The sequence below is a fragment of the Nicotiana sylvestris genome, chromosome 7 (assembly GCF_000393655.2).
Source record: "Nicotiana sylvestris chromosome 7, ASM39365v2, whole genome shotgun sequence".
Lineage (NCBI taxonomy): Eukaryota > Viridiplantae > Streptophyta > Magnoliopsida > Solanales > Solanaceae > Nicotiana > Nicotiana sylvestris.
In genome coordinates this window covers 173,356,656-173,369,185 of record NC_091063.1, presented here as the reverse complement: position 1 = coordinate 173,369,185, position 12,530 = coordinate 173,356,656, and the positions used below count along the sequence as shown (strand labels likewise).

The window sequence follows — 12,530 nt, the reverse complement described above, 5'->3', positions numbered from 1 at the left end:
ATTCATGTGAAAGTCGGAAGGGGCCACATTTGCAAAAATAACCGTTTGGTTGCATTTGTCAAACGGGGAAAGAAATTGGCCATTTGTAAATCTTTTAATTAGAATATGTGGGTTGTTTGATTTTCCAGCTTGTAGGTCATCTTCAAACCTTTGAAACTCAGTTTGTTTTAACATGAAAATTGAAAAAAAAATGTTTAGCATTGTTTATCTTTTATTGGGTCCGAACTACGCTCGGTCTGATTCATGCGGGGTCATGATACGTAGGCAATCTCCATAAGATTCGACCACCACCAAAATAAAAAAAATATAAAAAAATATAATAATAAATAAATAAAAGAGAGTGTGGAAGATTTTCAGGGGGGCACAATTGTCTAACTGCTTAGGTACATTGTATCTCTGATACATGATTGTCTGTCCAATGCCCTAACACTAACGTGATGGCTTCCCTTTGATGTGTCCATATATAGAAAGTGGTTGGTTGTGGTAACTCCTCCCTGCAAAGCAAAATCAAAGGACAATGGCTCCGAACCGCAGAACCGAGTGGATCGGTACTGATGACCAACAACAATTGGTCGAACAGAACAACAGGTTGGTAGAAGAAGTGAAAATGCTGAGACAGCATGTGGCAGACATGTATCAGGCATGGATAACGGGAAAAGCACCACCCCCTCCACCGCCAAGCCTCTTGAACTCGGTCATTTCCCAAGCACCCAACACCATAATGGAAGATTCTCCATACTCTCCATCCCAACCCATTTATGGCAGCTTTCCCAGCTATCCGAGTAGCTCCATCACTCTTCAATGTTTCTCCGCTCCCCAACACCACTTCTTTCCCCGTGACCTCAAAAGCCATACCTCACTTCCCAGGTACCCGACTCCACGAAATGCTTACCCACCCATACAAGCCTACCAAAAGCCATCTGGATCAGGTTTCCGGCCCTGTCAACATGCAAGAATGAAGAGGTTGCTGAAACGAGAAAAGGCTCTCACCCCTATCGGGGTATCTTATGCCAGTCTGTTTGAAAGGCTAAGGCATGCTGGCTCGATTGAACCACTCCCCGCATGTACTCTAAATCCACTTGCAAGGAGCTTTGATCCGGCAGCGCGATGCGCCTACCACTCCAATGTCATAGGGCACAACATTGAGAGCTGTCATAGTTGGAGAAGGGAAGTAGAGAAAATGATCCGAGAAGGGCGGGTTATGATTAATAACAGTGACATGGAGCACTCGAACCCCCTCGAGAACTTGCCGACGGAGGTTGATGAGATTGAAGCTGGTAATGGTCTCGGCAGTATTGATGCAAAGTTCAGTGGCTAAAATGCCAATTTTGATAAAGTGGGAGGACGTTTCGTTCCTTGGTCAGCAAGAGAGAAGCTTGTGGTGGCTCATTTTGTTGTCATTTCTGTTGTTCGGATTATTAGGGTTATAAGTCGGATGTTGTCTTGTCCAGTTTGTTTTAGGATTTTGTTCTGGATTGTTTTGTTTGTTTTGTTATTTAAACCATTTCACCGGTAGTCTAATACAAAATCCGGTCTTTTATTATTTCCAGTCATCTTTTTGTTTAGTCCTTTTATCATTTTTGTTCAATGCCGATTCTAGGGACATGACATGCGCACCCAGTTTGGGCCTAGTCTTAAAAGTTAATCATAAAACCCTGAGAAGGTGATCAAAGCATTTAAAGGAAATAAGAACGGTTTGAGATTATTTGGAGCCCGAGTCATGTGGAACTGGGGCAAACACAAAGAAAACCGTTAAATAAAGATTCGCCTAAATTGGCATGAGGGTCGTTCATAATAAAAGAGAATGAGAGTGTCGCCCAACGGTGCTTTAGAAGTGACAAATGAACAAACATATGTTTAACATAATTGTCAAGCCCAGCACCGTCGGAAGAGACTATAAATCTATTGTTTGTTGTGTTGTTTGCATTTGGCATGTTTTGAAGACTGGAATGACGAAGGCATTTTGTTCTGCTACCTAAACACTTTATCCTTCGTTACCCCTTTTTGAGCCTTACTTATTTTTCTTTCATACCCCTCGTTCGGAATCAGTAAAAATGACTAGAAAACGCGAGCATGGCATGAAAACATGGGGAAAAAAAGAAGAAAAGAAAACAACAAAACGAAAAAGAAAAGAAAAGAGAAATGGTAACAAAAAAAAAAAATCAAATGAAAAAAGAGGAATTGGGAACTACGTTTGACCTGATTCCTCAAAGAGGATACGTAGGCGCTTCACGGCTCGGTCATAGTTTTGAAAAAATATAAATCAATCAAGTAAAATATCCCCAAGCAAGAAACTGGGGCAAAAGTTGCGTTTGTGGTAAATAAATCTAGTTCCGAAAGTTGTAACTAATAACCCAGAATTAATGCATTTTTGAGCCTTTAATACCCTTTTTTTTCTAGCCCTATCCAAAACCCACATTACGGTCCAAAGAAAGACCTTCTGACCAGTCTTCAAAAGATGCCAAGTCAGACAAATGAGAGTCTTACCGGCGAACATAACATTCTGTTCCACAGCAGAAAGGACTCTAATCTCCAGCAGAGAGAGTCATACCGGCAACACTCCAAATCCCCAGCTGGAAAGTGATACAAATGAGAGAGTCATATCGGTGAAAACCTTCACAGGCACCATAAGGCGATGAAAGCTGAGAGAAGAACAAAAAATGAGAGAGACTTGATAGTGAAAACCCTTTGGGCACTACAAGTCGAATAAGATTAAGAATCCAATGGGGAATCGCCAATTGAAGATCTTGAAAGATGATTGACGGTAGAGGATAGGCCACATACGCATGTCATGGCCATTAGAGTCGGTATCTGCGTTTGATAGGTTTTTATTTATAGTTTCTTTTGTAAAAGAGTCATCATTTCCTTTGTCTTTTGTTTTGTATCTTTTATCTTTCTCCTTTCATAAAAAATTTTCCCCAATAGAGTCTGTCCGGTCAGAACAAGTATGAAATGACTTCAAAATATGTGATCACCTTCTAGGTCGCCCACCAGTAGAATGCGGGAATACTTTTAAGTTCTAGGTCGCCCACCAGTATAATGCGGGAATACATTTCAGTTCTAGGTCGCCCACCAGTAAAATGCGGGAATACTTTCTGTTCTAGGTCGCCCACCAGTAAAATGCGGGAATACATTTAAGTTCTAGGTCGCCCACCAGTAAAATGCGGGAATACATTTCAGTTCTAGGTCGCCCACCAGTAGAATGCGAGAATACATTTCAGTTCTAGGTCGCCCACCAGTAAAATGCGGGAATACATTCATGTTCTAGGTCGCCCACCAGTAAAATGCGGGAATACTTTCAGCTCTAGGTCGCCCACCAGTATAATGCGGGCATACATTTCATAATTTTGCATTGAAGCAACTTTTTAGTCTTGTATTACAGAGTTTGGAATCAGTAACCCCACCAGAAGGCGGAAGGTTACAACAGGAATCCCCAGCAGTAAACAATAAAATCCCCAGCACCGGGAAGCAGAAGGTTGCAACAAGAGGTCCCAGCATAAACTCAAGTCCATGTGTCAAAAGGAAGAAAAGCATCGGAAGAAAAGCACCGGAGGAAACACAAGCCGACAAGAAAGCAAGGCAACAAGAACAAATTTTAGTCTAGCCTAGCTTCTTGTTTTCTTTTAAGCACGGTGTAACAAGGAGATCGGTAAGCAGTGATAACAGCATGCAACAGCAGTAACATCGCAGTCCCACGGTAGTCCCAGCTACCAAAAACTTCCCGAACTACATTGACCTGATTCCTGTTTAGCCCAGGATATGTAGGAAACCTTTGAAGCAAAGGTTCGGTCAAATCTTTTTCAAAAAATGCTTCACACGGAGTACTCGGATGGGCAAAAATCGCTCGCTTTATCTTTGCACGAAAACCCTTCGTGTCTTCGGGCAAAGAGGGGCAGCTGTAAGCACGTGATTTTTGCCCTATATGAGAATTACTCCCAAAAAATTCAAAAATAAAATGATTTTTCTTTGGTGTGCAATTTTGTGATATTTTGTGATATTTTGAAGAATTATTTGTATTTGTCTGTGCGTGTTTATTCGCTAAATTAATAAAAAATACAAAAATATGTCGCATTTTGCATGTAGGATTTAATTCTACAATTGATAGTAATTAAAATTGTAAAATAATAAAAGCTAGTAATAAATTAGGATTTTCTTTCTTTATTTTAGAGACTCATTTTTATAGAAAAATGTAGTCGTTTTAAGATTTGTCCAAATAAATGAGATGAGCCTCGCTTAATGAAATGTATAGATTGCGGGGCCCTCAATAAATGTACATTTAATCGCTTAGAATTAGGGAGGAGCTGTTTTAGCAAATTTCACGGCCCTACCCAAAATAATGATACGCTAGACTCTTTAGGCGCGATTTAATTAATTTTACCTTCTTAAACTCGGATGCGCATTTCATGCGACCCAAATCTAAATCCTAAAACATTGAATAAAAATGTGTTCTGGATTGCGGGTGCATTTCATGTGACGTAATCCAAAGACATGTTTTAAACGATGTTCACAATTTTAATTTTTTATTTTTTATTTTTTTTTTTTTAAAAAAAAAATATTAATAATAATAAAGTGGTAAAAAGTTAAGATTGACACACCGGTTCATAATTGTATTAAAATCAGATAAATAAGCTAAATATGACAATTGAGCGACCGTGCTAGAACCACGGAACTCGGGAATGCCTAACACCTTCTCCCGGGTTAACAGAATTCCTTATCCGGATTTCTGGTACGCATACTGTAATATGGAGTCATTCTTTTCCTCGATTCGGGATTAAAATTGGTGACTTGGGACACCCTAAATCTCCCAAGTGGCGACTCTGAAATAAATAAATAAATCCCGTTTTGATTGTCCTTTAATTGGAAAAAACTCCTTGTACCCTCGCGGGGTCGGAAAAAGGAGGTGTGACACCAGCAATTGCCCAACAATGCAAAAGAACCTTTCCTACTTGATAAATGACAACTTCCTAGTATAAGAACAAAGTATGAAAAGTCGAATTTCTTTGTTAGTTAATTTTGTTTTTAGTTTCAGGAAGGAGGGTGTATAAATCACCGTTATTGTATTTTCTGAGGTAAGGTCTAGCCCCCTTCTTGTGCTTTTCTGAATACCACACAACCTAGATAGCTGTCTGGGCAACTTTATCAAAAAAAAAAAAAAACCTCTTGTACCGGCGGAAAGTAATAACAGAGTCAATTATTTTAAGTAGTAATGGGGTATATTTAGAAATCGTATGTACCTCGATTGTACGTTAAATCATGCGGCCATGCATATATAGGTATACTCTCATTTGTATATAATTAGTGCAATTTTATGATTTTTGTTACAAACTTACAATTACGTTAAATTTGGTTTGTTACTCCCAGTGATAAAGCCAGAAATTCACTAACGGAATTTTCATAAGTGGTGTCAATATTTGAATTAAAAAAGTGAACAAATGAATAAATTACTGTAACGACAAACAATGTCATTTCTAATATTTATATCCAAAAAGATTTGACGAAGCGGTGTCACGTGACACCGCTTCAAGCAAGATGCCTACGCCATGCAATTGACCACCCTTCGTTGTATGCGGCTATACCACTGGTTACTCCCATGAGTCTTTACTCGCATACTCTATACTTAGAAGTCCCTAAACTCTATGTCTCAACTTATGCAAAGCTAAGCTTGTACCATTTTAAGCCACAAATTCAGGACTTTATGTCAACCACTCTAATTAATCTAGTTACCAAACACCCTAATCTAAACACCGAATGTTAAACATTAATTGAGAGTCCAAATCCAACGGTGACACTTACTCTTTAAGTTATTTAAATCAATAATCCTACAACTATTTAATCCTAAAAACTTCACTCTAACTCTAGCTCGTTAAGTTGTAAATTCAAGACCTCATGCTAATGAAAACCTCAAGCCCAAAATATAATATTCGGGTGCCCATAATTTGATAAAAACAGAATTATCAGATTCATGAGTGACATTAGTAGTTCTATTGAAGTTACCCTAAAATAAGACGATTATTATTTTTTTCCCAATGATGTCAACTATCTCTAAATTATAAAAAAAGTTTATGATTTCGTATAAAATTATATCATTACTAGAAATTCGGCAAAAACCGACCAACTTTGGTCGGTTTTTCAAAATATTTTAATTTTTAATTTTTTTACGAAATTGACCAACTTTGGTCAGTTTTCTTTGGCGCAAAAATACGGGAAACTATTTTTGAGTCCCGCAAAATTTATTTTTCAAGAAATAGACCAACTTTGGTCGGTTTTTGCAATTAAAATAATTAATATTAAAAAAACCGACCAACTTTGGTTGGTTATTTTCGTGCGAAAATACAATTAAAGAGTATAAATAAAAAATAAGACAATCTTAAAACAAAATGCACTAATGGTTTAATGGTAGAATAGTATCCTTCCACCATACATACCCCGGTTCGATTCCCAGATGGTGAATCTTTTGATTACATAATTAAAATACCGACCAACTTTGGTCGGTTTTTTTTTGCGACCAACCTTGATCCTTTTACCTTTGCGACCAACCTTGGTCGGTAATTAGCGACCAATCTTGGTCGGTATACTAAAACGACCACCAAAATAGCGACCAAGCGTGTTTGGACGCGTTTTGATCGGTAATTTGTCAAAACCGATCAACATTGGTCGGTTTTTGTGGTTGCTAATTACCGGATTTCTAATAGTATATATATGTTCAGTTAGTTATAGTGCTTTTCACGCATGAGCTATCTCATTTGCAAAATGAAATTTAATTGAGTCAGCACCAAAGGAATATATATATATATATTAGGCATCCACTTTCATGTAATTTAAAAGATAGCCAATCAGAAAGACTGAGAAGGGAAACTCAAAACCAACCTGCGCCTAACTCTTTCACATAACAATTTGCCTAATATTACCAAATATTAGTAAATACAAAAGCCACATATTTGATTGCCTAACAAAACAAAAAGTTCACAAATTTCTAATTAGTACACATAAGGTAGAGAATGTGAAACATTCTTGTAACTAGGATAGCCCAATGCACAAAATATTTCGCGTTTATGCTGAGTCCGAGAAAAGGCCGCATTCTTGCAACTGATTAGGTTATATTAGATGTACCCATACTCCAAGCATTCAGAGTTTCAATCTTGATCGTCTCTGTGCCATTATTGAAAGCAAATAAATGTGCATTATCATGAATCGCTAATGTCGGATAAACCCTTGATGTTATGCATGTTTTTCCTCCAGCTCCAAAACTTTCCACTACTGAGTTATCAATCTGAAAATATACAAATAGTAAAAAGTCAATAAAAAAAAAATTACAAGAGAGGAGAGATATATAGAGAGAAAAGTGAACATATTGAGTAAAATATAATGAAAGACAAAATTACCAAGCTCCTAAGAGATAGCTTCTTGTCTACTAAATCAACATCCACATATCCAGCAAATGATGGTTTGTACATTGCTTCACTATGCTTAAGGGTAGACCTGCCCATCAAATAACACAAGGTTAGACATTTCAACTACACGAATGTCAAGTTAACTTAACAAATATCATTTGGTTAATGGTAAAGCAGTTTATCCTAGGTGACTTTGTTCCTTACGATAATCAACTCAGGGCTAGAGTATTATGTACGGGTTTGGATGAACCTAATGGATTTCTTTAGATCATATACTATTTGTATTAGAAACTTAATTTAATATATGTAATATATAATTATGGAAGGGGAGCCTTGGCGTAACTGGTAAAGTTGCTGTCATGTGACTAGGAGGTCACAGGTTCGAACCGCGCAGGGTAAGGCTGTGAACAATAGACCCTTGTGGTCCAGCCCTTCCCCGGATCCCCCGCATAGCGGGAGCTTAATGCACCGATCTGCCCTTTTTTTAATTTTATAATATATAACTGTGACTATAGTAAATAAAATGAGCTATGAGTTTGGTGGTAAGTTCAGAATATATAGACTTTAAATTCTGGCTCCACCTCTAATGATAAGAGAGAAGTTGTAGAATAATCACTATCACATACCACCATATAGTTGGATTTTGGGTGAAGAAACATACCTTCTTGCATCTGAGCACATGAGAACTTTATAATTTCTTTGGGCCTTGAAAACTCTGAAGAAAACAGGTGTGTATTCTTCCAAGTTTTTAGAAGCTAATGTCACAAGCCCAAATGGCCCAAGCCCACCTTGAATAGTCGAACCCTTAATAGCACAAGCATCTTGGGCATAAAGGTCAGCCCATTTAGGATTAAATTGCTCTGCCTTGTCCAAGTTTGCAAAAGAGAATGTCACTTCAACATCAGCCTGTCATTTTCAAACAAGTTAGATCGACTATATAAATTCTCGCTGACTACGTTACTCCATATATAGACTCATTCCAAACCATTATAATATAATATAAAATAAAATAAGTAATAAATAATAGTAGAAGTTCTTTATATTTTCTACTGATGCATAAATTTCTAAAAAGGGAAAAAAAAAATTTGAATTAAGAAAAGTAAGAAAAATAAGTCAACCTGTGCAGGTGTGATTCCTTTAATTTCAACCATTTCCCCTTTGTTCAACCTCTTGTTGCTCAATTGGACATTTTGTTTTCTTAAGGTTTGTAATTCTTCAACGGGCCATTGAACCAACTGTTTACCACTAGGGTCGAGCCATACTTTGCGCGGAATAGCTTGAATTCCAGCCCATCCTTTCTTAATTTCATCATCGGGCAAAATATCTGATTCATTAGTCCAAGCCCACACGATTCTTCGATTTTTACTAGGGTCGTAGAACGATTTAGACGCATAAAAATTGCCATAGTCGAGTCTCAATCCCTTCCAACCATCGACAAAAGTGTTATCTGGAATATACCTATCTTTTTTCGTGTCATACGTACCAATAGTGTAGTACTCAAACCTAGTAATATCAAGACTATTTTTAAGGACAAATTTAGCATTTTCGCCATAGTATGATGCATCTAAACCATTAGTACTTTGTAATGATACAGGGAAAAAATCAGGACATTCCCAATTTCCAGTATTAGGAGATGAATGTAGTGGATGTTTAGCCTTAACCCATCTTATAAAATCTCTACTCTTATACAATATTGCTAATCCCCTTTGTTTTCTCAAACTCCCTACCAAAATTCTCCAATGACCATCTTGCCCCATCCAAGCTGTTGTCGGGTCACGAAATTGGGTCTTGTTGATACTGATATCAGGTACGATTAACGGGTTGTTATCGGGCTTGATCCATTCGCGAAGATATGGATCGGATAAGTTAGCCGGGACGGCGTAATTTTGGACTTGGGTTTTATTGGCATCAACTATTCCAGTGTACAAAATAATGGGCTTGTTTCCAGGGAGAATTGTTGCTGAACCAGACCATGTTCCATATTTGTCAAATGGTTTGGATGGATAAATTGCAGGCTCTAAATTAATCCAATTGATCAAATTTTTTGAGACTGAATGAGCCCAAACAATGTTGCCCCAAACTGATCCTTTTGGATTGTATTGATAGAATAGATGATAGATTCCATTGTAATACATTGGAGCTGTTGGAAAATAACATGAAAATCACATAAGTGTGACTATTGGTGATTGTATATAGTACTATTGAAAAAGATTTAAGGAAGAAATAAATAAATTAACTTACCATTAGGGTCTGTTGTATATTTGAAGGCATGCATCGAGAGAGACCATAAAAACAAAATAATAATAATAAAATGATTAGTGAACACAATTGAATGAATATTGAAAAATCATCAAATACACGAAGAAATTACACCATTGACCTTAAAAATAGGCGGTCTTTAAATTTTAACCTTGCTCCCCTATGGGCAAACCGTCATACAACAACAATAATATACTCAGTGTGATCTCACAAATGAGGTGTATGCAAATCTTACCCCCACCCTATGCGAAGTAGATTTGGGGGGGGGGAATAGAGAAAAAGTGGACGATTTTCTGAAGTTTAATCTCCTCTATAATGCAATATTCTTAATAAAATTGCATCATTAATGCATGAAACAACACAAGAATCAAATTAGAAGAGAGTGCATAGATATAACACTCGAAAATAATGTAGAGTAAACATCAATATGGGACGACTGATAAAGTTATAGAACGCTCACTACTAAACCTTAGGCTCAAACTCGTGTTTAAGTCGAATTATGATAATAGACCAATATTCAAAAATAATGCAGAGTAAACATCAATATGGACATGTGGTAAACTTTTAGAACGCTCACATTAAACCTTTGACTCAAACTCGTGTTTAAGTCAGAATTATGATAATAGACTAATATTTGAAAATAATGCAGAGTAAACATCAATATGTACATGTGGTAAACTTTTAGAACGCTCACATTAAACCTTTGACTCAAACTCGTGTTTAAGTCGAATTATGATAATAGACTAATATTTGAAAATAATGCAGAGTAAACATCAATATGAATATGTGGTAAACTTTTAGAACACTCACATTAAACCTTTGACTCAAACTCGTGTTTAAGTCGAATTATGATAATAGACTAATATTTGAAAATAATGCAGAGTAAACATCAATATGAATATGTGGTAAACTTTTAGAACAATCACATTAAACCTTTGACTCAAACTCGTATTTAAGTCGAATTATGATAATAGACCAATATTCAAAAATAATGCAGAGTGAACATCAATATGGACATGTGGTAAACTTTTAGAACGTTCACATTAAACCTTTGACTCAAACTCGTATTTAAGTCGAATTATGATAATAGACTAATATTTGAAAATAATGCAGAGTAAACATCAATATAAACATGTGGTAAAGTTTTAGAATGCTCACTATTTAACCTTAGATCAAACTCGTGTTTAAGTCGAATTGTGATAATAGACTAATATTTGAAAATAATGCAGAGTAAACATCAATATGAATATGTGGTAAACTTTTAGAACAATCACATTAAACCTTTGACTCAAACTCGTATTTAAGTCGAATTATGATAATAGACCAATATTCAAAAATAATGCAGAGTGAACATCAATATGGACATGTGGTAAACTTTTAGAACGTTCACATTAAACCTTTGACTCAAACTCGTATTTAAGTCGAATTATGATAATAGACTAATATTTGAAAATAATGCAGAGTAAACATCAATATAAACATGTGGTAAAGTTTTAGAATGCTCACTATTTAACCTTAGATCAAACTCGTGTTTAAGTCGAATTGTGATAATAGACTAATATTTGAAAATAATGCAGAGTAAACATCAATATGAATATGTGGTAAACTTTTAGAACAATCACATTAAACCTTTGACTCAAACTCGTATTTAAGTCGAATTATGATAATAGACCAATATTCAAAAATAATGCAGAGTGAACATCAATATGGACATGTGGTAAACTTTTAGAACGTTCACATTAAACCTTTGACTCAAACTCGTATTTAAGTCGAATTATGATAATAGACTAATATTTGAAAATAATGCAGAGTAAACATCAATATAAACATGTGGTAAAGTTTTAGAATGCTCACTATTTAACCTTAGATCAAACTCGTGTTTAAGTCGAATTGTGATAATAGACTAATATTTGAAAATAATGCAGAGTAAACATCAATATGAATATGTGGTAAACTTTTAGAACAATCACATTAAACCTTTGACTCAAACTCGTATTTAAGTCGAATTATGATAATAGACCAATATTCAAAAATAATGCAGAGTGAACATCAATATGGACATGTGGTAAACTTTTAGAACGTTCACATTAAACCTTTGACTCAAACTCGTATTTAAGTCGAATTATGATAATAGACTAATATTTGAAAATAATGCAGAGTAAACATCAATATAAACATGTGGTAAAGTTTTAGAATGCTCACTATTTAACCTTAGATCAAACTCGTGTTTAAGTCGAATTGTGATAATAGATCAACATTTGAAAATAATGCAGAGTAAACATCAAACATGTGATAAAGTTTTAGAACGTTTACTATTAAACCTTAGATTCAAACTCGTGTTTAAGTAGAATTATGATAATAAACCAATAGAGAAAATAGTTGGGACGGAGAAGAAGAGATGAACGTACCATTAATCCAATGCTTTGGTGGTTGAAAATGGAAACCAGTTCTGTGAACATTTTTAACACTAACAGCACTTGAAGATTGTAAATCCAAATAAATTTTGTGGGAACCAAACACTCCATTAATGCTGGTAAAAACTACAATGAAGCAAATTGCCAAAGTAGCCCAAAGAGAAGAGATTTTCTTAAATAACTGCATCTTTTATTTTTATTTTTATTTTCCTTAAATTTTATGATATGGAGAAAGAAACTGACAGAATGAAGAAGAAAGGAAAGGATGTGTGGAGTATTTATAGAGAAAGCCAACTACTATATATGATGAATGGATAATAAACGGCTGATTTTGGATTTTATTTTTCCTTTTTATTAAATGGATAGGAATTACTAAAGTTTTTGGATAAATTTCAAATATAACGATGAAGCAATTAAATGATGAGATATTTAATAGTTGAAGATTTTATATTCCAACCCTACATTT

At 35.6% G+C, this 12,530-nt stretch overlaps 1 protein-coding gene across 2 annotated transcripts; it reads right to left on the bottom strand.

Annotated features, from left to right (window-relative positions):
• Positions 1-6,761: 6,761 nt before the first annotated feature.
• On the bottom strand, positions 6,762-12,310 carry LOC104232001 (beta-fructofuranosidase, insoluble isoenzyme 1-like). Of its 2 annotated transcripts, none has more exons than XM_009785104.2 (5): positions 12,059-12,310; positions 8,510-9,531; positions 8,053-8,297; positions 7,383-7,479; positions 6,762-7,270 (listed from the first exon to the last, which is right to left on the bottom strand). In XM_009785104.2, the coding sequence occupies exons 1-5, from the start codon at positions 12,249-12,251 to the stop codon at positions 7,091-7,093; spliced, it is 1,737 nt and encodes a 578-aa protein (XP_009783406.1). In that variant the 5' UTR covers positions 12,252-12,310; the 3' UTR covers positions 6,762-7,090. The 2 variants fall into 2 exon arrangements, with proteins under 2 accessions (XP_009783406.1, XP_070007096.1); XM_070150995.1 differs by lacking the exon at positions 12,059-12,310 and adding an exon at positions 9,633-12,025.
• Between the last annotated feature and the right edge of the window lie 220 nt (positions 12,311-12,530).

What these genes read in the sequence shown, in the direction of transcription:
- LOC104232001 (XM_009785104.2), bottom strand. Translation starts at nt 12,251, where the DNA reads ATGCAGTTATTTAAGAAAATCTCTTCTCTTTGGGCTACTTTGGCAATT. An exon ending in ACCAAAGCATTGGATTAATG is followed by an intron (nt 9,532 to 12,058) that starts GTACGTTCATCT and finishes ATTTTCCAACAG; the next exon opens with CTCCAATGTATTACAATGGA. An exon ending in AAGGAATCACACCTGCACAG is followed by an intron (nt 8,298 to 8,509) that starts GTTGACTTATTT and finishes TGAAAATGACAG; the next exon opens with GCTGATGTTGAAGTGACATT.